Source organism: Anomaloglossus baeobatrachus, chromosome 1 (assembly GCF_048569485.1).
Source record: "Anomaloglossus baeobatrachus isolate aAnoBae1 chromosome 1, aAnoBae1.hap1, whole genome shotgun sequence".
Lineage (NCBI taxonomy): Eukaryota > Metazoa > Chordata > Amphibia > Anura > Aromobatidae > Anomaloglossus > Anomaloglossus baeobatrachus.
In genome coordinates this window covers 34,229,928-34,256,148 of record NC_134353.1, presented here as the reverse complement: position 1 = coordinate 34,256,148, position 26,221 = coordinate 34,229,928, and the positions used below count along the sequence as shown (strand labels likewise).

General features: G+C 44.6%; 1 protein-coding gene across 1 annotated transcript in view; it reads left to right on the top strand.

Moving 5' to 3' along the window:
* LOC142248374 (vomeronasal type-2 receptor 26-like) overlaps nt 1-26,221 on the top strand; it is a 67,381-nt gene that overhangs the window by 23,889 nt on the left and 17,271 nt on the right. Inside the window, exons 2-4 of the mRNA XM_075320167.1 lie at nt 8,944-9,019; nt 11,366-11,657; nt 24,724-25,539. Coding sequence (XP_075176282.1) covers nt 8,944-9,019; nt 11,366-11,657; nt 24,724-25,539 — 1,184 coding nt within the window. The remainder of the gene's footprint in view (nt 1-8,943; nt 9,020-11,365; nt 11,658-24,723; nt 25,540-26,221) is intronic.

The following is a 26,221-nucleotide window of genomic DNA, read 5'->3' as shown; positions in this document are numbered from 1 at the left end:
CTCCAATAAAGGGTTAAAAAAAAGACACCACACAGAGAAAAAATACTTTAATAGAAATAAATACACAGACACATTAGAGACTCCATTTTTATTACCCCCTGTCAGCCCAATAAATCCCCAATAAACCAGCGCTGATAAGAGGTTTTTAATAGAGGCTTAAATTATAAGCAGCAATTTCAGCGTTCCAAGTGCCTTTAAATGAATTTGAACTGCACTTCAGGATTGTAGTGAGGATTGTAGTGAGGATGAAGTGCCCCAGCCCATTACTTGATGAGCTGGGGCACCTCATCCTCACTACAATCCTCACTAGTGTAGTAGTAGTGACGATTGTAGTGAGGATGAGGTGCACCAGCCCATCATGGGCTGGGGCACCTCATCCTCACTACAATCCTCACTACAATCGGGAAGCAGCATGCAGCCTTCACTCCGTGAGTGATCAGTGCTGCTAGCGGTAACAGCGGTAACGCTGACAGACGCGTTACCATAGCAACGGTGCTCCTGGAGCCGCAGTTAGCGGTGACGTCACCGCTAACTGCGTTGCTATGGCAACGGTGATCTCCGTTAATGACCGGCTGTGTCAGCCGGTCCCTAACGGAACGGGGAGTCGACCGTGTGCTAGAGCATATCGCCGGTACACGGCGATACACAAATGTGCACCGTGTACCGAAGAGATGCACTCGCAGGTCCTACATGACGTGTCATAGTCATGTGACCAGTCTGTAGCCAATGAGATAATAGCCACGTGACTGGTCACATGGCTATTTTGACGTCACGATAGGTCCTGCTTCTCTGCTGGCAGTGCCGGTCACCGGGAGGATTCAGCGATCATCGGATGGAATAGCGGCAGGAGACAGAGTGCAGAAGGGATCGCGGGGACCGGTAAGTGTTATGGCAATGTTTATTAACTGTTTGTGTACATTTATAATGCATTTTTATGTGTTTGTGATTGCCTCCCATTATAGCATATAGGTTCCAGTTTGGTTCGTCGAACGTTCGACGAACCGAACTCGAACGGGACCCCCGTCCGGCGAACCGACCTCGAGCCGAACCGTGACCGGTTCGCTCATCTCTATTTATCATATTACTTATGAGAATGGAATATAATGAACTTTAATTGGCTTTAATAGAGACATAGACTTAAGGCTGCTTTACACGCTGCAATTTCGTTACCGGTATCGCTAGCATGCGTACCCACCCCCATCGGTTGTGTGACAAGGGCAAATCACTGCCCGTGGCGCACAACATTGCACAGACCCGTCACACTACTTACCTGCCTAGCGATGTCACTGTGACCGGTGAACCGCCTCCTTTCTAATGGGGCGGTTCGTTCGGCGTCACAGCGACGTCACTAAGCGGGTGCCCAATAGAAGCGGAGGGGCGGAGTTGAGCGGAACGTAATATCCCGCCCACCTCCTTCCTTCCGCATTGTCGGCGGCTGCAGGTTAGGTGAGGTTCCTTGTTCCTGCGGTGTCACACATAGGGATGTGTGCTGCCGCAAGAATGATGAACTACATAGTATACGCAGCAGCAACAATAATTAGAAATAGGGGGGCATGTCACCGATTAGCGATTTTGCACGTTTTTGTGACGATGCAAAATCGCTCATAGGTGTCACACACAACGACAACGCTAAAGCGGCTGGATGTGCGTCACAAATTCCGTGACCCCATAGAGATCGTTTGAGCGATGTCATAGCGTGTAAAGCGGCCTTTAGAGACAAAAGCCATCGTCTGAAGTGTTTTTTTCTGGCAGGCTTAAAAGCGGTATAGTAAAGCTGTTGATGGTGTCATCAGCGCTAGCCATGCTTGTTGAGTATTTGAAGCAGTGCAATACAGAACACAGGTCCTGCACAGATACACTCATTATTAAGGCCCCGTCACACGCAGCGATGTATCTAATGATATATCGCCGGGGTCACGGATTCCGTGATGCACATCTGGCATCGTTAGCGAAGTTGTTGCGTGTGACACCAACGAGCAACCGTTAACGATGGAAAATACTCACCAAATCATCCATCGTTGACACGTTATTCCTTTTTAAAGAATCGTTGATTGTTGATCACGCAGGTTGTTCGTCGTTCCCGAGGCAGCACACATCGCTACATGTGACACCTCGGGAATGACGAACTGCAGCTTACCAGCGGCCGCCGGCAATGCGAAATGAAGGAGGTGGGCGGGATGTTACGTCCCGCTTTTCTCCGCCCCTCCAATTCTATTGGGCGGCCGTTTAGTGACGCCGCTGTGACGCCGCACGAACCGCCACCCTTAGAAAGGAGGTGGTTCGCCGGCAACGGCGACGTCGCTAGGCAGGTAAATATGTGTGATGGCTCCGAACGATATTGTGTGCCAAGGGCAGCGATTTGCCCGTGACACACAAATGACGGAGGTGGGTGCTTTTACCAGCGACATCGCTAGCGATATTGCTGCGTGTAACACCCCCTTTAGTGATGTTCTTCCATATTGCAAATTTGCCGTACGTGCTGCACTTGAAACTCCACTATTGCCTGATGCTGCTGCTCACACAGTTTCTCCAGCATATGCAAATTGGAATTCCACCTTGTTGGTACGTCTTCTCCAAGAGATCTTTAAATGCATGTAAAATAAAACATGAAACATCCTGTATTATATAAATATTCAAAATCATCGTGTGGAATGGAAACAAGTAGTTTTATTACTATAAATTATACTGATTTAATATTGATATCAAGACTCTTTAATTCTCAACTTTTAAGATTTTAGATAACAGAAGACTAAAAAATAATGAGACCTAACCCTCGGAAAACAGAATATAAAACTTTTTGTTGCATTTTGTAATATGTTTTGGAGACACTGATAAAAGCAAAATATTGTAGCTGAATATAATATATTCTATTATGGAAATATTTGTAAGTCCTCAGTATAATTCTGTATTTTGCGTGATTCCCATATGACTGTATAGAGCAGATGATTTTATATTAATTTATACTAATAATATTCCCTCACAATCTCTCACATACACCATCTACACTATATAAGACGGCTTGTTAAGTAACCTGCTGCTGTATACAATATTCAGAAAGCTGCAGGACAGATGTATCTGTAATGATTAGTTGCCGAGGAATATTACATGGAGGAGCGGCCGACCTGCAGAGATGTCGGGGAAGTTGCTTATTGTAGTATTCTTTTTTGCCAGTGTTTTATTAAATGGACAATGCCAAAAACTAAGCTCAGGACCTAATTGTTTTATCAGAAAACACTATCCTCTTTTAAATACAAATTATTTCCAGGATGGAGATATGATATTTGGAGGAATATTCACTGTACATTATTTTTTTGACAATCACCATAAAGATCTAATTGAAGGAGTCTGTAAACTGTAAGTACAGGTCTTGGAAGATAATTCTATTTTACTGATACATCTATTGATTTCGAGAAGCATCATTCTCATTTTTTTTACTTCTTGGTCCCACTAAGGGACTTGCTCCTGCAATATTTTAGTTTCCTCTACAATATACTGCAATATGTCTATAGTAAGACCATCAATGATACTAAAAGGGCAAATTATTAAGCCTTACTTTGGGGTTGAAATGTTTTCCATCCATAGCAGACCTGGCAATGGTTGATAGGCCATCAACTTTCATGGTAGCCCATTAGCAATTAGCACCAAATGAGACCATTGCAGGTGACTCGCCCCAGGGCTATGGGGTACTCGGTTCTAGGGCTATATATTTACGGGGACAGTTCACTAGGTGGCCGTTTCCCGGTTCCGTGACCCTGGGGATCGCTTGAAGGGGGGTTATGTACAGGGGAATAATAATAAAGTTTTTGTCGTGACTCCACTTGTGGGGTGTGGCTATGGAGATAGAGCCGCCACTGTACTGTCTCTCACTGCTTGGGCTAATATTAACGGCAGCCTGGATGTCGGCCCCTCCGCAAGTAGGGCCGGGCCCCAGGGGGTAGGTGATGGAGTTAGGCGTGGAAAGAAGGTAGGCCACATAAGGGATTGCAGTGTAACTCGTTTCTTTACTGACATCATTGTTATGGCTGGTAACCCGAAGAAGGCTGGTCCTCACCACTGGTACCCTTAGTTCCAGTACCGGTGTGATGACCTGGTGGCTTCTTTCCCCTGCACCTGTCTCTAGTTGGTGGGTCCCCCTGTCTCTAGTTGGTGGGTCCCCTCCTGTTAGTCTTTCAGTCTTTAGTCCATACAGTGGGCAGTTTGAACCCTGTAGGGTCGGTGCTCTGTTCCGGTCCCTGGTTCTCTCGTCAGTGCTGGTGCCTTGGACTTTACGGTCAATGACGTCCTGGATGGTACCCTCACTGTGCAGATTTTATCAGGTCTGCCTGGAGCGTTTGCCTGACCTAGGGCTCTGTATCCCGTCGGTGCTATGGTTCCAAGAGTGCTCCACTGAACTCCTTTGGCAACCACATGCCTGCGCCTGACAGGCCACTGTTACACACGCCCGTCAGTACGGTTACATCCATCTCCTTTCACTTCCACTTACTGACTGTCTGACCCCTCCTCCCCTGGTTGTCATCTAGTGGACTGGATTGGCTCCACCGCTAGGGGGCCATCCATTGGGTCCAACCCTAGTCTGTCACCAGTCCTTGGGAAAGGAAAAAACAGGGATTATATATGTGTTTTGGTGTTACCAGCACTGGTCTTCTGGGTCCCTGGGGGTAGGCCCTGCTTCAGAGGTGTTACATTCCCCCTTGGTTAATTCCAGCATGTCCTCGGGCTGTAACGGTGAACAGAGTTAACACTTTAATTTACATTTTCAAAATCAATAACTTCCTTCCCGTTCAAGGGAGGCACATTTTTTAACCGTTTCATCAACAATAACATGTTTACAGAAGTCACCCTTTTTGCCACCCATAATCTGGTGACCCTGGGAGGTATGTTGTCGTTTACTATGACGACTGGGTTTCTGCCGCCTCTGCCGCAGACCCTTCCTGCGACCTGTCCTCTCCAACACTTTTGTTGCAAAAACAAGAATCCTCTTCAAAAGACTTTGTTGCAGAAAACAGGTCCTCTTCGAAAAGGTTTGGTTGCAGGATTACTCTAGTAGTGTGCACAACTGGTGCAACTCTTTACAATGGAAAGTTTTTACTACTACCAGTCCAGTAGTTTGGGTCTATTTTTATCAATATTATGTAAACCAGGTTAAATCAACATTAATATTTTTCACACATTATCAACATTTAAACTGAAACAGGAAAATATCTGGTAGCACAGCAGGTTACAGATACCAGGGAACTGGGAAGAGGCCATCTGGATCAACTGGCCTCCTGGGATTAGCACTCTGGGTGTGAGTGTGTGCCATCAATGCAGCGGTAGAACCGCTCGGATCCAGGGGTTGCTGCTGTGGCTCAAGGGTCTCCGGACCTGGGGGCTCACGGCCACTTCAAATGTAAAGAAGGGTATTTACAGGGGATAAGAGTTTGTGACGCCACCCGTGGTTCACGGTAAGGGGAGTACCGCCGCTGTCGATGGGAGTACCCGGGGGAGATGGAGTGGGGCAGCCAGATGACGGTCCCTCTATGGGTAGGGGAGGCGCCGGGACTCTGGATCAATGGAGGTGGTGGGGTGCGTGGTGCAGAGTCGAAGCAGGGGAGGACAGCGTACTCACTCAGGCAGTGTTGGTGGTGAGGCGGTTGCAAAGCAGACTTTGACTCAAAGGTAAACCAAGTCTCTGGGTGCCGCTGCCCTCTTGGGGGCGCTCGTCCGGGTGTCTGTCTCCTCTGGTACTGCCGGATGTTGCGGAGCCTGCCTCCGTGCACAAATTTTGAAATGTTCTGGTGGGCCATTGGCTTAAAGCTGTCCAGGTCCCGCTCCCTACTTGTTGGTAGTGGAGCTGTGCTCTCAGGGGCTCACGCTTGGAATTTTTTGCAGGCTGAATGGATTGGAAAGCCCTATCCCCCTCGTTGCGCTAGTGCCCCCCAATTTCTGAGCTTCTTGGGGACAGTACGTGAAGACACTATCCTCCACAGGCTAATTGCCGGGTGTCTGAAGCTACTCCCCGACTTAGGTTCCTGTACTCCTCCAGGACCAGACCACCGTTTGCGACCCAACTGACAACATACAGAGAGCCACTACTCCCTCAGCCCCTCACTTCTTGAGGGCTAACACTGTTCTGCTCACTTCCCTCCCACTAGCTTACCTGACCCCTAGGTGGGCGGCCCTATTCCAGCTCGGCAGCCCATTGGTGTGTTTGACAGGATGTGATGTGAGGTGTGGTTGGGATTTGGATGCGGATGGAGGCAGTACCATAGGTTGGAAACCCGGAACCATGAGGTGTTGAGCCCTGCACCAAAAGATAAAGAGGGTGACTTTTTCAGGGGCGTCACAAGTGCACTGATCTCACGTACCTCTGCTGCCTCCTGGTGGCAGCTGGGGAACTGGTGCTGTGGCAGGAGCGGGAGCTGGTATCTCTTCAGCGGCCCCTGCTTGACCCTGCTATCAAATCATCCAGGGCATGCCAGCCTTGCTCCCCATAGTGGCAGGTGTAGGTGACTGCAGCACCCGAGTGAAGATCATGACTGGGGTGTCCTTTAGGCAGATGTGGTCTCACATCCCGACCAGAGACAAAAACTCCCTCTTTCAGGCCAGGCTCAGCAATGAAACCCCATTCCCTTTTCAGACTGAACCGCTCTACCACCCCCTGGTACAGCAGTCCCTGTGCCTTGTAACTGGCACGCTGCAAGCGCTGCTTCTCCTGGAGGTCCCTGGCCTCTGCCTGCACCCGCTGGACCTCCCGCTGCTCCCGCTCCCAGGCAAACTGGGTAATTATCGCCTGGCATGCCCCACGGGTGTCCTCCTCGACATGGGCCCGTTCCCAAGTGATGATCGCCTCTCGCTCGGTATCCGGTTCAGAGGCCTCTATATCTGAAACCGGTCCCAGTGCCGATGTGGTGACCTGGTGGCTTCTTTCCGCTGAACCTGTCTTTAGTTGGTGGGTCCCAATGGCTTGGAGCGTTTGGGGGTGCCCTCCTGGTAGTCTTTCAGTCTTTAGTCCATACGGTGGGCAGTTTGAACCCTGTAGGGTCGGTGCTCTGTTCCGGTCCCTGGTTCTCCCGTAGGTGGCTATCCATTGGGTCCAAGCCTAGTCTGTCACCAGTCCTTGGGGAAGAGAAAAACAGGGATTATATATGTGTTTTGGTGTTACTGGCACTGGTCTTCTGGGTCTCTGGGGGAAGGCCCTGCATCTTTGACAGGATGCAGTTCCTTGTAGCTCCTGATGGCTTCAGGGGCACTACACAGGGTGAAAGACAGAGCCTGTTGCCAATAGCTAACCATATGGACCCTGCAGTCAGCATTGACTATATCATCAAAATGGCCAGGATCAAACATATCTCTGATCCTAGTTGTTAGAGCAGATGTTAAATGGCATTACTTTGAATTGTGGAGCTTGTCTGGGTCTTAGAGAAGCGATGTCTCTGAGGGGGCACTCTTAAAATTTTGGCACTGCAGGGGAAATCACAGATGTCAGACATCCATGGCCACTCAATAATTCTCATGTACGGAGGCTTATCAGAATACCAATGGGCGTGTTGTAGCTGATCTTCAACTAATGTCTTCTACTGCTCACAAATCCTTGCCAATATATGTAATGTTGAGTTCCAGAGTGTGGGCAGGTCGCAAACCAGTCTGTGAGTTGGCACTTGAAAGCACTGCTGCAGCACTGACAGATTGGTGGCAGCTATAGGTGACTTGCGGAAATGGGTACACATAAGGCGTACCTTGATAAGTAGCTCAGGCAAATCTGGGTAGGCTTTCAGAAAGCACTGAACCACTAGGTTTAGCACGTTGGCCAGGTATGATACATGTGTCAGATTCCCAAGCTTAGAAGCCACCACCAGATTACAGCCATTATCCCAAACGACTATGCTTGGTTGGAGGTTCAACAGAGCCACAAATCTATCTGGTCTTTTAGACCTTTCAACAACTCTGCAGAGGTGTTCTGTTTGTGATTGTTTGGAATCACAGACCCTGTCTGCAAGTCTCTATTGTGGTAAGAAAAAAATAAATAAAAAAAAATGGCATAGGGTCTCCCCATCTATTGATACCAGCAAAGATAAAGCCCACAGCTTCAGGCTGCAGCCCCCATTTGTGTGCTTATCTTGGGTGTGTAAAATAAGAAGAGAAACCGCATGTGGCTTTTTTTTTTAAAATAAATAGTTTTAAAAAAACGGTGAGCGGTCCTGCCCAATTTTGACACCCAGCCAAGATAAAGCCTGACAGCTGGGGGCTGGTATTCTCAGTCTGGGACACCCAGGGTTATTGGAAGCCCTAACCTAAAAATAGCAGCCTTCAGCTGCCCAGGATTTCCGTATCTATTAGATGTGACTGTCCCGGCACTTTACTCAGCTCTATCCAATTGCCCTGGTGCGGTGGCAATTAGGGAAATAAGGGGTAAATGTCATCTCACAGCTGTCCCTAAGCCCTAGATTAGTAATGGAAGGTGTCTATGAGACCACCCATTACTAATCTGTAAGTGAAAGTAAATTAACAGAAACACTTAAAAAATCCTTTATTTGAGATAGAATACTAAAAAAACACCCCTTTTCATCACTTTATTAATGCCCAAAAGACGCAGGTCCGACATAATCCACACAAGGTCTCACAACAATTCCAGCTCTGTTACATCTGAACTAACAGCGTGCGGCTATAGGACATGACCACACACTGTAACTTCAAGCAGAGAATGAGCCCCAGTGATCATTGGTGACATCACTCAGGTTAGTTGTGACCACAGCTGGAGGTTCCCACTGTCCTCCACCTGTGACCGGAGGTAACCTGACCTCAAGTGACTTCAATGAACTCTCACTGAGTTCACAGACCTGCATATGCTGGTAGAAAACTGTGGGTTTTTTTTAGCCAAGAGATGCAGATTTGGTGTCGGGACTCGGGAGTTGGTTTTCTGCAAATGAACAATTATTGAACATTGCTGACTTTTAAACAAAGTATTCAGTAAACCATGCCCGAACGAATCGGCCAAGACTCGTATTGAATCTGAAATTGGTGAACGCGAACCAAATAGGTTTGTTCATCTTTCATAGAGATAACAATTCAGAAATGGAAGATGATGAGGAGGAGGGGGTGCAGGAACTGGTGTAGGAGATAGGGGAGACTCTGATGGAACAAGGGCATGCAAATATTGGCATCGGTAGCACTTGTGCTGTCTTAGGGGCAGATTTATTTCCGGCTTCCACAAGGTTCACCCAGTATGCCATCAGGGAAATGTAGCATGCCTGGCCACAAGCAGTTGTCTACGTGTCAGTTGTTACGTTGACCCTACCAGTAACTGCATTTCTCAGGGCATGGATGATGTTATGGGACATGTACTAGTACAAGGACGGCATACAGGGAGAAATACTGGTGGCTGGGGACCTAGCACTGAGGGATGGCCACCACCATAAGATCTTGGAAAGCCTCACTATCCACTAGCCTAAACTTGAACATTTCCTGGGCAAACAGTCTGGATATGTGCCCGTTTAGTGTTTGTGCATATTGATAGATGGCAGGGTATTTCTGTTTACACTCCAAGTCCTGGAGTAGGGACAGCTGAGCACTGCACTGGGACAAGACTGTGGATGTGGTTGCTGATGATAATTGTGAATGTGCAAAGACAGGTGCAAGGAGGGAGTCATCAAAACCTGCATCCTGGAAAGGGGATTGCCCAGCACGTAACACAGACAAAGAGGCAGTAGTGTCACCTGCAGACAATGAATGTAGACCCAGGTATTTGGTCCACCTAGTTGGGTGCTTGGATGCCATGTGCCTGAACATGCTGGTGGTGGTCAGACTGGTTATGGTCTGGCCCCTGCTGAGCATTCTATCGCACAAGTTGCAAATGTACGTTCTTTTGTTTTCTTCACTTTCCATAAAAGATTGCCAGAATAAGCAAGACCCAACCTTTGGCCTGTGTGCTCTGGGTGCATGTGAGTGCTCTGGTCAACTGTTGCCTGCCTTCTCCCTCTGGCCACCCCACTGTCTCTTACTGCCTGTTGTGGTGCTGTGGATCCCTTCCCCTCTGTGTTGCTGTGCTTGCTCTGCATGCCACCTTGCTAGGTTAGGTCAGTGACTTCATCATCCACCACCTCATCCTCCACTTCCACACTCTGGAACTCCTACTGAGTTTCAGATTTCACATAACTTGTCTCATTTTCATACACCTCTTGAGATAGTAATTTCTGTTGCCCACCATCGGCTTCTTCATTGCTACTCAAATATTTGGGCATCATTGCCTATGATTTCCTCATATCCCTCTTGAAACATGCTCAGTGAGAGGTCAGGAGAAGCCATAAATGGAAAGGTTAAAGGGGTTGTCCACTACTCGGAAAACCCCTTATTGCAGTAGATAACCCTACACTAATTACAGCTCAGAGCAGTATCATTAAAGAATAGAACTTATCTGCACTAGCCCTTAAAAGTATTGTTGGTTTAATGTTGCAACAGCATGTATTGTAATGCTATATTATACTGTCCCTTCTCTATCAGAAAACCTCCCTACACTATTTCCTGGTAAAGTAAACTGAGTATGGCGTCATTGGGTTTTATATAGACCCAATGACTCAATGTGGCCAACCAATTACAGTAATGGCAGTTGCCAACATGGCTACAGCATTACCGTGTATCTTGCTTTTACTGACTGTCATGAGCTCTGGAATATTTTAACCCGTGCTTAATAAAGTTGGACACTATTTTTTACTGCCACCTGGAGTTTCCTCGTATTTGCTGGATCCATTCATCTGTTTCATAATGAACCCAAACATACCTCTGCCTTACTAAAGAACCTGAGGATAAAGGTGCTGGACTTGCCAAGTGTCTCCAGACCTATACTTTATTGGACATCTGTGGGACCTCCTCAAATGGAAAGTCTGTAACATCCACCAGCTTTGTGATGTCGTCATGGAGGATGGAAGAGGATCCAGCGGCTCCTGTGAAGCTCTAGTGAACTCCATGCCCAAGAGAGTTAAGGCCGTGATGGAAAATAATGGTAGCCACACAAAATATTCACACTTTGGGCACAATTTGGCTCCCTTTTGTTGCCAGCAGTTTAGACATTAATGCCTGTGTGCTGAGTTATTTAGAGAACACCAAATTTTCCCTGTTTTACAAGCTGCGCACTGACACTGTACATTGTATCACAGGGTCAGATATGCAGTGTTGTCCCATGAAAAGATAATAAAATATTTACAAAAATGTGAGGGGTGTACTCAGTTTTGTGATATACTGTATGCATCATATAGTATGTTCAAATGAAATAATATGAACTACATAGTTTATTTTATTTTAGTATTTTAAAGAATATATATTTTTTTATTATTCTATGTTGATATACTGTAGTTTAATAATGTTTTATTTTCTTTTTATCTAATTACAGTCCGGTACCGTCCTTCTATAAATATGTTCTGGCCTTTATGTTCGCCATAGATGAGATTAACAAGAATCCATATATTTTGCCCAATGTGACCCTTGGATATCATGTGACCGATTCCTGTAACAATGAAAATAAAGCCGTAGAGAATGTGTTACAGATTTTATCCGGTTCTGGAGATTTAGTCCCCAACTATTCTTGTCTCAGTAATGGCAAACTGGTGGGCGTAATCGGTGATCAGTCATCGAAGACATCATTGCAGATAATACAACATTTGAATATTTATGGTTATACCCAGGTAAGTGTCAATTATTATTAGGAATCATAAGAAAATCAGAAACAAGATTTTGATTATAAACTGTATTAGATATGGCTTTTCATATAAAGAATCCCTTCACTATGTGAAATCTATGGCTAACACTTAAAAGCCCAAAGGATAAGTAATTGTTAGTTCAAGCTCAGAAGAACTCTGCATTTATTCTGCAGCCACAAGATAGGAAATGTGGCCGTGGAATTAGTCTGATACCATGTGGTATACTCTTATTGTTGCGTTAAGTCCAGAAAAATCTGTTGTTTACAGAAACTCTCAAAGTCAATGTGGTGTCACAAAGTCAAAATGTCTATATATCTTTTTAACCTATTACCAGGACTGATTCTAAATTTTCTGCTAATAAAGGTAATTTAAATGGCACCCTTTACCGCAGTGTAATTGAAACCTGAAATAAACAAAAGGTAATACTTTCATTTTTTTCTTGGGTTTTTGCTTTAATTCTTTCATTATTTTTTAATTTTTGCTTTAAGTTATTTCTTGGTTATTTCTTATCCAGTGGTGTGTTGTACTTAGAACACATTAGTGCTTTACAGAAGTATTTCCAATTTGGATGTGAAAATGAAAATTACATTTTTTCAGCTAAAATTTTTTAGCCCCAAGTTTGTAGTTGTGAAGAGGGATAATAGGAATAAATGGACCACACAGATTGTTAATCAGATTCAGCCGAACTTTAGATAAAGTTCAGTTTGGGACCCGGACTTGACCTGAACCCTAAGGCTATGTCCGCACGTTGCTTTTTACCTGCTTTTTACCTGCTTTTTTGCTGCTTTTTCAACTGCAGCGTTTAATGCCAAAATGGTTGTGTTCTGCTTTTCAAGCAAAGTCTATGGGAATTTGGGTTTCTTGTCCGCACTATGCAGTTCAAACTGCAGCCTTTTTGTTGCAGAACTTTGGTCAAAAACTCAGCTTTGCAGTGCAAAACCCAAATGGCAAAAACAATTGACATGTCAATTGTTTTTGCCATTTGGGTTTTGCACTGCAAAGCTGAGTTTTTGACCAAAGTTCTGCAACAAAAAGGCTGCAGTTTGAACTGCATAGTGCGGACAAGAAACCCAAATTCCCATAGACTTTGCTTGAAAAGCAGAACACAACCATTTTGGCATTAAACGCTGCAGTTGAAAAAGCAGCAAAAAAGCAGGTAAAAAGCAGGTAAAAAGCAACGTGCGGACATAGCCTAATAGAAGTCACTAATTGGGCAGTGTGAGTCTCCGTCTACATGCAGCCAGCCATAAACAGATCACTTCTGAGACAGGTGGGCAGGGATTTTCCACTTATTTTTGTTTGGTGTACTCTTCTTTTGATCCCGCTGTTTTACCCTCAATACGAGCCGTTCAAACACTTCAAGCGGCTTTCACTGTGCTGAGCACCAAGAGTACCCGAGCACAGCGATGCTCACATGAGTGATTTGTATATGTAAAGTATCCGAACTCTGAACCCAAACTCTATTTTTTTTGTAAAGTCTGTGTTAGGTATGAACACTGTTATCTGAATCTCGGGTTCGCTCATCTCTAGACATCAGCGGACACGTGGAATTTCAGGTTCATTAGGTTTGGCCGCACTTTAAATAAAAGTTCAGTTCAGGACCTGGACTTGACCCAAACAAACCCGAGACTCCAAATTTCATATAGATAGAAATGAGCGAATCCATTGATGTTCGGGTTTGCCAGGTTCAGCCGGACTTTAGCTAATAGTTTATTTATGGAACCCAGACTTGACCAAAATGTTCTCAGCCCTCAAACCCATTATAGGTCAATGGGGACCCAAACTAGTGAGCTCAACTCAAGTAACGATTATATTAGAAGACAATGATTGGGCAGTTCGGCTACCTGCCCACAAACAGCCAACCATAATCGGAGCATTTCCGGGGTAGTGAAGATAGTTTTTTCTTGTTTACAAACACAGCAGCCACACAGAAAATGTTGTTTTTACCCCGTGAGAGCCATTCAGAGACTGCAAAAATCTCTCAATAGGTTGAGCACTGAGTACACCCGAGCACCAGATGCTCGGTTGAGTGGTTAGCATATGAAGAGCACCCGAATTCGGACATGGACTTTTTTTTTTAAAAGACTGTATTCAGAATTGTGCCCCAGATACCCAGTATTCAGTAACAACCCCAACCTTTACAGTTCGCGTTCTCTTATCTCTACATATAAGTCAATGGAAACCTGAGCCTCTGTGCTGTAAGTTGGCTGTAAAATGGTTATACTAAGGGTTAGGGGGCTGCAAAAGGAAGCAAATGAATGGCAATTGCCCTGTAAACAAATGTGAATAGTGAATAAGTAAAAATAAAATGTGAGGTCCCGCCTATTTTTGATAACCAGTACAGATAAAGCAGCAACACTCATCTGTCAGTTTTATTTTGTCCGGTTATCAAAAATAGAGGGGATCAAGTGCCATTTTTTTTTAAATGATTTAAATAAATAATTAAGAAACTGAGTGGGCTCTGTCCTATTTTTGATAACCAGCCACGGTAAAGCAGATAGCTGGGGGCTCGTATTATCAAGCTTGGAAAATGCATAATTATTTGTCCCCTCCCAGCCTGAAAATAGCAGCTTACAACCACCCCAGAATTGGCACATACATTACATGCACCAATTCTGGCACTTAGCATTCTCCCTGATTACTCTGTTGTGGTGGCAACTAAGGTAATACTTTTAGGGTTTATGCTGACATCAAGCCTACTGGTTAGTAATGGAAAGACGTCTTCAAGATATCCCAATTATTAACTTGGTAAATATAAATTTATAAAACACAGACAGGAAAAAAATAGTTTATTTGAAGAAAGACTCTCACATGTCCTCATTCACCAATTTATTAAATTAAAAAAATCTTCGATGTTCCGATATAATCCAAAGAGTAATATCCCACGATGTCCAGCGATTCCTATCGAGCTTCTATTTGAGAAATTTCTCAGAATTACACTCCATATGTTACTGCCAGTCAGTGATTTACACGAAATTAAATTTGTTTCACCTAAATTTTGTTTTAGCTCCAAACTTATAATTTTCTTGAGGGGTAATAGGAAAAAATGGACCTCAAGGTTTGTTATGCAACTTCTCCTTAATGCAGTACCCATACATGGTTAAATACATTTTTTTTTCCAAATGGCAAATTTCGGAAAGAGCTATTTAATTTTTGGTATGCAAATTTTAGATACTATATTGCATTTGTAATTGCAGAGGAGCCAAAAAGCAGAAACATCCACAAGTGATTGCATTTGGAAAACTAAACCCCATAAGGAATTAATCTATTTGTATGGTGAGAATTTTAACTCACACACTACATCACAGAATTTATAAGAGAAGGTTGTGAAAACTAAACATTTTGCTGTTTTTCCACTGAAATGTTATTTAGTCTCAAAATTGTAATTCACAAAATGAGAAGTTGAAGAAAATGGACATTAAAATTTGTTGTGCAAATTTTTACCAAATGGGTAAATCCATGTAGAAGCCATCAGTCATATTATTCAATAAAAAATGGGCTCAGACTAAAGGGTATTTTACACGCTGCGATATCGGTACCGATATCGCTAGTGAGCGTACCCGCCCCCGTCAGTTGTGCGTTACGGGCACATCGCTGCCCGTGGTGCACAACATCGCTAGGAACACTCACACATACTTACCTGCCTAGCGACGTCGCTGTGATCGGCGAACCGCCTCCTTTCTAAGGGGGCGGTTTGTTCTGCGTCATAGCGACATCACTAAGCGGCTGCCCAATAGAAGCGGAGGGGCAGAGATGAGCGGGCCAAACATGCCGCCCACCTCCTTCCTTCCTCATTGCCGGCGGTCGCAGGTAAGGAGATGTTCCTCATTCCTGAGGTGTCACACATTGCGATGTGTGCTGCCGCAGGAACGACAAACAACCTCGTTACTGCACATACAACGATTTTTGGTAAATGAACGACCTCTCCAAAACCAACGATTTTTACCTCTTTTGCGATCGTTGAAGGTCGCTCGTACGTGTCTCACGCTGCGATGTCGCTAACGACGCTGGATGTGCGTCACAAACACCGTGACCCCGACAATAAATCGTTAGCGATGTCGCAGCGTGTAAATGGCCCTTAAGGACCACACTGCTCAGAAACCAGTTGTCCGCATGCATGATTACAAGTACGTCTGTTCTCCAATATTTTGCTACTTTTATTACTTTTGTTGCTGCTCTTTCTGACTCATATTGTTAATCTTAACAATAAACTTACATTTTTTGTTACTATTAATTTTTTACCAAATATTACAATACCCCATATGTGGCTGAATACCATTGACTGAGCAAATGGATTAAGTTGTATGGGAAGGAGCTCTACTTGGCTTTTAGAATGGAGCTTTATCTCAAATATATAGGAATTCATTAAAAAAAAACCCAACTTTTTTATCATATACAGTGGGTACGGAAAGTATTCAGACCCTTTTAAATTTTTCCCTCTTTTTATCATTGCAGCCACTTGATACATTCAAAAAGGTTCAATTTTTTTCTCAGTAATGTACACTCTGCACCCCATCCCCCATCTTGACTGAAAACCCCCCAGAAATGTAGACATTTTTGCAAATTTATTAAATATGAAAAACTGAAATATCACATGGTCATAAGTAGAGATGAGCGAACCGGTCCCGGTTCGGCTCGAGCTTGGTTCGGCGAACGGAGGTAGCGTTCGAGTTCGGTTCGGTGAACCGGTTCGGCGAACCACTCGAACCCCATAGGAAACAATGGGAGGCAATCACAAACACATAAAAACACATTATAAATGTACACATACAGTTAATAAACATTGCCATAACACTTACCGGTGCCCGCGATGCGTCCTGCACTCTGTCTCCCGCCGCTTTTCCATCGGTAATCGCTGCGTCCTCCCGGTAACCAGCAGTGATGCAGGACCTATCGTGACGTCAAAATAGCCATGTGACCAGTCACGTGTCTATTATCTCATTGGCTACAGACTGGTCACATGGCTTTGACGTCATGTCCTGTCCTAGGTCCTGTCATTGCACTCTCCGGTAGACGCTGAATGTTTGTGTATCGCCGTGTACCAGCAACATGCTCTGGCACGCGGTCGACTCCCCGTTCTGCTTCACCGTTCTGTTAGGGACCGGCTGGCACAGCCGGTCAATAACGGAGATCACTGTTGCCATAGCAACGCGCATGTTAGCGGTGACATCACCGCTAACAGCGGCACCGGGAATCACATGATCGGAGCACCGTTGCTATGGCAACTCGTCTGTCAGCGGTAATGTTACTGCCAACAGCAAGCAGCACTGATCACTCACGGAGTGAAGACCGCACGGGGAGCAGCAGCGTCTTTCTCCCATGCTGTTCTGCTGATGTAGCAGAGCTGCATGGGCTGAAGGAGAAAGACAGAAGAGCATGGATCGTGGAGGGATAAGAGGGAGTAATAAACATGGAGTCTCTAGGTGTGTCTGTGTATTTATTTCTATTAAAGTATTTTTTCTCTGTGTGGTGTCTTTTTTTAACCCTTTATTGGAGATTCTTAACGGCTGGGTCAAACTTGCCTGACATTAAGAATCTCTGACTTAATACTAGCTAGTAAAACAAAGCTGGTATTAACTCATGATTACCCAGCAAGCCACCCGGCTTCAGGGCTGCTGGAAGAGTTGGATACAGCGCCAGATGATGGCGCTTCTATGAAAGCGCCATTTTCTGGGGCGGCTGCGGATTGCAATTCACAGCAGAGGCGCCCAGAAACCTCGGGCTAACCTGTGCTGCGGATACCAATCCCCAGCTGCCTAGTTGTACCCGGCTGGACACAAAAATCGGGTGAAGCCCACGTAATTTCTTTTTTTTTAATTATTTCATGAAATTCATGAAATAATTAAAAATGGGCTTCCCTATATTTTTAGTTCCCAGCCGGTTACAAATAGACAGCTGGGGGTTGGGGGCAGCCATACCTGCCTGCTGTACCTGGCTAGCATACAAAAATATGGCGAAGCTCACGTAATTTTTTTGTAGTTTTTCGGCAAAAAAAATAAAAAATGCTTCCCTGGATTTTCCATTGCCAGTGAAGGTAACACCAAGCAGTGGGGGTTGGCAGCCAATAGCTGCTTGGATTACTCCTATCTAGCAATACAAAAAAATGCAGCGGGAGCCCATATATATTTTTTTTTAATTATTTATTTAATTAACTAAAAACAAAAACGGCTTCCCTGTATTTTGATTGCCTGACATCACAGTGCTGTTAAAATAAATCTTTAATAAAATGATGTAGAGCTCCGCGGTATTTTTGATTCTCAGCGCAGATAAAGCAGACAGCTATGGGTTGCCACACCCATCTGCCTGGCGTTACCTTGGCTGGCAATCAAAATACAGGGAAGCCCATTAATTTTTTTTTAATTTAAAAAAATAGTTAAAAAAAAATGACGTTGGGTCCCCCCATTTTTGATAGCCAGCTAGGGTAAAGCAGAAGGCTGTAGCCTGAAAACCACAGCTGGCAGCTTTACCGTGGTTGGCGATCCAATGTGGAGGTCACCCCAGGCTCTTTTTTTATAATTATTTTATAAATATTAATAATTACAAAAAAAAAGTAGGGTCCCCCCCAAATTGGATCACCAGCCAAGGTAAAGCGGACAGCTGTGGTCTGGTATTCTCAGGGTGGGAAGGTACATAGTTATTGGCCTTTCACGGCCTAAAAATAGCAGGCCGCAGGCGCCCCAGAAGTGGCGCATCCACTAGATGTGCCAATCCTGGCGCTTCACCCCAGCTCATCCCGTGCCCTAGTGCAGTGGCAAACAGGGTAATAAATGGGGTTGATACTAGCTGTAAAGTCACCTGACATCAAGCCCAGCAGTTTGTGATGTCATGGCGTCTATCACATACCCGACATCACAAACTGTCAGTACTAACAAAAAAATAGACAAAAAAATGTATTTGAAAAAAACACTCCCAAAACATTCCCTCTTTCACCAATTTATTGTAAGGAAAAGAAATAAAGGGGTTCCACGATGACTCTGGACCTTCTAGAATATGGGGGGGGACACGCTCAGGGAATGTATTCCCCATTTTCTAGGAGTGCAGACCCTCCATGTCAGAAGTGTGGGTGCAATGAATCTGCACCCACTCTCCCTGGGTCCACAGCAGCAGAGTCCATGTCGTAACTGTTGCTACCAAAGCTGCAATGCCCTGCTCATGAAGTAAGGGCATGCCTAATCAGGAGAACTATTCTACATTTCCAAATACTGGTATTTGCTGATATTATTGCTATTTCACCTACTATATATTGGGGATAGGATCTTGGAGATTGAATACCCCTTTAAGTCCAGTTATCCAGCTGAATGAATACTAAACAACAGAGCTCGCTATTTAGACATGTTTTCTTGTGGTGTATAACGGACTCTCATGTTTGGTAGTCGTTCAGCAGGGCAACTATAAAATCAAATACCTCCATTTGGAAATGTAGTATAGCTCTTCTGATCAACTATGTTCCTTACCTCATGAGCAGGGAATTGCAGTAGCTTACAGATGCATGGTTACCACCACTCACTGTGTCTGAACACAGGAAGCTGAGCTGACAGCTGCTCTGTGCATGCGGCAGTGTCTATTGTGAAGGAGGGGGCCGCGGGGGATCAACGCTGCACAGGTACCGTGGGACACTGGGGAACACCGGTGGGGTTATAGGGGGTGACCTGGCAGGGCCTGGGGAGGAGTTTCCTGTCACATGTGTCATGGCACATGCGACAGAAATCAGAGGAGTACGGTGAATGCGGCTGGCGCGCTGCTTGGATTTCCGGGAGGGGGTCGGGGGGGGGGTCACTTTGGCGACATCGGGGGACCAGGGAGGAGATTTATATCCCATTTGACATGTTTGTTCATGCCAGATGGGAGATAAATAATTTTTTACCGGCGCTGTCATTTACTGTAACGTGATCATTGGTATACGGTGTATACCGGTGATCACGTGAGTGGGGATCGGAAAAACCAGCCTGAATCATGATCTCCAGGGTCTCACTTACCCCCTGAAACCCCGGAGATTTTCTGACGCTGGGGGGCGCTATTCACTTATTTCTGCCTGCTGTTTATAAATGGAAGATTAGAATAAGGCTACATTCACACGACCGATCCGTTTTTGCGGTCCGCAAAAAAAGTCAGGTTTTTTCACGGGTGCATCCATGTGGCATCCGTTTCCGTTCCGTATACGGTCCATATGTCATCCGATTGTCATCCGTGTGCCTTCCGTTTTTTTTGCATACGGCAAAAAAACTGAAGGAGGGAAAATAACATAAATTTACCCAGGATCCATAGCTTCAGCCTACATGAGGTGGTCGGTCACATGTTCACTCTAGTGCCATTTTCTACTGTTTTTCACAGCGTAGAGTGCTCTGGTGATTTTCCTGTGCTTGTACACTTCCTATCAGTCTTTTCTGTCATTATAATGGCAGAAAGACACATAATGTCCCACTCTCCTGCATTTTGTACTTTTGCACCCTTTGGTGCCTTTCATGTGGCACTAAGGGATGCTTAGCCTTGTATTTACCAAAAAAAAAAAAAATAAATTTAAAAAAAAAATGACGTGGGGTTCTCCCTATTTTTGATAGCCAGCTAGGGTAAAGCAGACGGCAGCTTCACCATGGCTGGTAATCCAAAACTGAGGGCACCCCACGCTGTTATTTTTTTATTTTTTATTATTTTTTTTTTATTTTAAATTAAATAAATAATTTAAAAAATAAAAAACCACGTGGGGGTCCCCCCAAAATTGGATCACCAGCCATCCATTAGATGCGCCAATCCTGGTGCTTCGCCCCAGCTCATCCCGTTGCCCTGGTGCGGTGGCAAACGGGGTAATATATGGGGTTAATACCAGATGTGTAATGTCACCTGGCATCAAGCCCTGGGGTTGGTAATGTCAGGCATCTATCAGATACCCGACATCACAAACGAAGTCAGTAATAAAAAAAAATAGACGACAAACACATTTTTATTTGAAAAAAACACTCCTCAACACATTCCCTCTTTCACCAATTTATTAGAAAGAAAAACAAATCCAGGTCTGCTGTAATCCAATAAGGCGTTCCCATGACGATCCATACCATAGTCACTGTCCCAGTCAATGAAGAACAGAATGTTCCCCATTGGCTGGGAGAGCAATCCAATGATCTGAGCTAACATCAGTAGGTCAGCCCAGGTCACTGCAGGGCATGACAAGTGCTGCTGTCAGGAGGGAGGTACATTACCTGCAGTGATGATCTCCTGCACTGCTGACAGCAGAGGTGTCACTGACTTCAATGACTGCTGCCTTCACAGCCAAGTATCGCGGGAGCCTGTGACGTCACCGCTAGTCACAGTCTCGGCTCCGCAGCAAGATGAGATGTGAATCGGCGGCCATGAAGGACAGTGGCAGCGGTGAGGTCGGGAGGGCAGGACTTCATCACTGCAGGTAAGCCGAGCGGGGCCATGTGTGCAGAGTACGAGGTGGGTGGAGCTAAGCGGGGCCATGTGTGCGGAGTGCAAGGTGGGTGGAGCCAAGCGGGGCCATGTGTGCGGGTGGCGGACTGCGAAGTGGGTGGAGCCTAGCGGGACCATGTGTGCGGGCGGCGGAGTGCAAAGTGGGTGGAGCGCAAAGTGGGTGGAGCCTAGCGAGGCCATGTGTGCGGGCGGCGGAGTGCAAAGTGGGTGGAGCCTAGCGGGGCCATGTGTGCGGGGGGTGGAGTGAGAAGTGGGTGGAGCCTAGCGGGCCATGTGGCGCTGAAGACGTCAGTGTCGGGGACTGCATGGCTGGGGACAGGTGAGTGTGTGTGTGTGTATACATGCCGAGTGCAGGAGGGGATGGAGCCGAGCAGGGAAGTGTCGGCTCCCTGCACATGTAACTAGGGTAAATATCGGGTTACTAACCAAAGCGCTTTGCTTGGATACCCAATATTTATCTTGGTTACCAGCTTACCGCAGGCTGCCAGTGATGGCTGCCTGCACACTGTAGCTGTAAAAAGCCACACTTTTGCTGATCGAACTGTTCTCGATCGTAACTCGAACTGCCGAACTTTTAGCAAAAAGCTCGAGTTCTATTTCTATCTAGAACACCCCCCAAAATCACTTGAACCATGAACCGCGCTCAACTCTAGTCATAAGTATTCAGACTCCTTGCTCAGACATGTTTAAGTCACATGCTGTCCATTTCCTTGAGAGCCTCCTTGAGATCGTTCTACTCCTTCATTAAAGTCCAGTTGTGTTAAATTAAACTGATAGGACTTGATTTAAAAAGGCACACACCTGTATAAATAAGACGTCACAACTCATAATGCATGTCAGACCAAATGAGAGTCATGAGGTCAAAGGAACTGCCCAAGGAGCTCAGAAACAGAATTGTGGCAAGGCACAGATCTGGCCAAGCTTACAAAAGAATTTCTGCAGTACTCAAGGTTCCTAAGTGCACAGTGGCCTTCATAATCCTTAAATGGAAGAAGTTTGGGACGACCAGAATTCTTCCTTATGCAAAACAAGAATGCCGCGGAGACACCATCACATGTTTCTCAAAGCTGGCAGGAAACTAGCCAGGTCTTTCACCGGGAAGGAACAACTACGGGAAGGGCAGCCTCCAGTCAAGGAGACCGCCTATGCCAAACATGGTATCCATCCACAGACAGCTGTTTCGGGGTATTTGCCTCTCATCAGTGTGGAGTAGGAAACTGGCTAGTGGGAGCAATGTCTAGTAGAAGACTACATAGGTAAGAATGGTTGACCTCGGGGAGATCCGCCGCGTTGGATGTTGATCTTCCCGAGGTCAAGCATCCTTACCTATGCAAAATTCTTCCTTGACCTGGCCGTCCAGCCAAACTGAGCAATCGTGGGAGAAGAGCCTTGGTGAGAGAGGTAAAAAAGAACTTTAAGATCTCTGTGGCTGAGCTCCAGAGATGCAGTAGGGAGATGGGAGAAAGTTGCACAAAGTCAACTATTAATGTAGCCCTCCACCAGTCGGGCCTTTATGGCAGAGTGGAGTGACAGAAGCCTCTCCTCAGTGCAAGACATATGAAAACCTGCATAGAGTTTGCAAAAAAACAAAGGACTCTCAGACTATGAGAAATAAGATTATCTGATCTGATAAGATGAAGATAGAACTTTTTGGTGATAATTCTAAGCGGTATGTGTGGAGAAAACCAAGCACTGCTCATCACCTGCCCAATACAATCCCCACAGAGAAACATGGTGGTGGCAGCATAATGCTATGGAGGTGTCCTTCAGCTGCAGGGACAGGATGACTGGGTGCAAGTGAAGGAAAAATGAATGCGACCTAGTACAGAGATATCCTGAAAGAAAACCACTTCCATCTGGACATCAGACTTGGCCGAAGGTTCACCTTCCAACAAGACAATGACCTTAAGCACACAGCTAAAATAACAAAGGAGTGGCTTCAGAACAATTCTGTGACTATTATTGACTGGCCCAGCCAGAGCCCTGACCTAAACCCAATTGAGCATTTCTGGAGAGACCTGAAAATGGCTGTCCACCAACGTTCACCATCCAGCCTGATGGAACTGGAGAGGATCTGCAAGGAAGAATGACAAAGGATCCCCAAATCCAGGGGAGAAAAACTTGTTGCATCAGTCCCAAGAAGAGTCATGGCTGTACTAGCTCAAAAGGAGCTTCTACTCAATACTAGAAAAGGGTCTGAATACTTATGACCATGTGATACTTCAGTTTTTTTTGTTTAATAAATTTGCAAACATTTCTACATTTCTGTTTTTTTACTGTCATGATGGGGAATGGGGTGCAGAGTGTACATTAATGAGAAAAAAAAAATAACTTTTTTGAATTTACTAAATCGCTGCAATGAAACAAAGAGTGAAAAATTTAAAGGGATCTGGATACATTCTGTATCCACTGTATTAAAGGGAACCTGTCACCAGATTTGGAGACTATAAGCTGTGGCCACCACCAGTGGGCTCTTATATACAGTATTCTAGAATGCTGTATATTAGAGGCCAGGCCGCTGTGTACAACATAAAAAACACTTTTATAATACTAACCTAAGGGGCGGTCCGGTATGATGGGTGTCGCTGCTCTCTGGTCTGGCGCTACCTCTTTGGGCCATCTTTGTCCTTCTTGTTCTCAGCCCTGTGTGCATGACACCTCCTACATCATCCACACTAGCTTGAATTGAAGTCCTGCTGAGGTGCACTTTGCTCTGCTTTAGCACGGGTTGTCTTTAACCTTTTCTCGTGCCTGCATATTAAAGTACTTTGATCTGCCCTCAATAGCGCACATCAAAAAGCACCTGCAAAGTACCCCAATGTTAATCTGTGTGGATGACGTAGACGCGTCATCCATACTGGACTGGGTAGAAGGAGGATAGCGATCGCAGAAGAGAATATTCACCAGGACGGAGAGCAGCGACACTCATCAGACCAGACTGCCCCTTAGGTGAGTATTATAAGAGTATTTTTTTACATTGTACAGAGAGGTTTGGGCATTTATATACAGTATTTTGGTGGTGGCTGCAGGTTATAGTCATCAAATCTCATGACAGGTTCCCTTTAAAGTGTCAAAGTAAGGAGCAATACTGTATATTAATGCAGCTAGTCAGCGAAAAATTAGAACTGCATATGAAAAAGAAAGGCGCATATGAACAGCTAAGAACACGTGACAAATTTTTTAAAGACTTGATTACAACAAACTATTGCTTTTTCACTTTGAAAACATAAAACCTGTTCTAGCTCCATAAAAAAAGGTTCATTTTTGGACGGCTTGTGAAAAAGCTTTTATTTCTTCATTTAGCTAGCAAAAAAGCTCTTGAAACTCCCAAATCAAGGATACTTTTTGCGCCTTGCCATGTAAAAGCCATTGCTTTTTCAAAAGGTGATCAGAGGCATTGCATGAGTAAGCAAAATTAGAAATTTCGAATTTCAAATGGTTATGTAATCTCTAAAGATGACTATATGTATTTTTTCCTTATATTCAGGAGAATCCACAGAACTATACTGAAAAATCTGGGAATCTGTAAATGGTAGATAATACTATATATACTGTGTACATAAAGATTTTAGGGTCTTTTAACATTAGCTTCATTTTTCTTGTGCATAATTGCTTTTCTCCTTAGATCAGCTATGGTGCCACAAATCCTATGTTCACCAATAAGAAAATGTATCCATCCTTCTTCCAAACTCTTCCAAGTGATCAAACTCAGTATCTGGCGATAGTTAAACTTCTCAAACATTTCGATTGGACATGGATTGGTGTTATTGCCTCTGATGATGATGGAGGGGACACGCAAAGTCAGGAGTTAATGAAACAGGCAGAAATGTATGATATTTGTGTTGAATTTGTTCTGAAAATGAAAACTGATGATCTCACGAATGAAAATAACGACCATGAAAAGAACAGAAGAAGATTTCAAAAATCAACTTCAAAAATTATTATACTTTGTGGCACAATTTCATTTCTCTCTGTACAGTTCATAGAGGAACAAAGCATTTCCGGAAACGTGAAGACTCTGATTATACCGGCCGGGTTAAATATTCACATTATTTCATCAGTAAAACGTAAATCATCGTGCCATGGGAGCCTCATATTTTCATCCCCAAATATACAAATCCCACATTTGAAAACATTTTTGGAAGATATAAGTCTGGAAAATCGTCCAAATGACCCTCTACTAGAACATATCTTACTTGTATACTTTAACTGTAAACCTTCAAATTTCATCCTAAAATTGATAGCTGAAGAGATTTATACACACAAACTTAAGAATTGTTCCAGGACCATGAAGTTGCATGAAATTGGCAGCAATCATTACTACACTGAAACATTTAGAACCACCTACCATGTATATGACGCAGTCTACGCCATGGCGCACGCTCTACATGAAGGCTTTCTTCACATGCCAAGAAAATTCAATAGTAGACATATGTTGAAGGTAATTTAACCCTTTTTGCCTCCAGGTTTATTAGACACTTTTCTTTTCTAGCAGTCAGAAAAAAATTCACACTTTTTACATTAAATAAATCCCTAAAATTGAAAAACCCCTACGGAAAAATATGAAAAATTCTAAATTAATTCACAAGCGTTTTGGCATTACTGTGCAATATAAACCTGCAAGACAGGACCTTCATGTGGATGCTTCTTACCTAAATGTTTTGGTTTTGAATGGCGGGATAAATGATTTTCTCATAACTAGAGATGAGTGGATCACAGAAAATTCATATTCACCTGTTTGCACATTTTTTTTGGCCAAGAAATTCGATGTGCAGAGAAGTTATCCTCTGCAAATAGAATCTTCCTTATTATGCCCTGTCGTCTTTCTGCAACCTCTAAAGCATAAAAACCTAATATTAAAAAAATAATATAAATCCTTATATTCACATTATTGTTCACTTTGCCGGTCCCTCCACTCTTCACTGCCATCTGTCTGGTCCTTGACACATCTTTGGATTGTCTTGGCAGTGCTCTCCGAGCCCGAGCCTTGTTGCTTGGCTGAGACTTCCAAAGTTGCTGGGTGTGGAAGGGTTCTGCACATGACATCATTGGTCTTGGTGTGGGCCATGACTTTTGACTGGACCTTGCAAACCCTGAAGCCGTGGACTAACAACCAAGGCCTG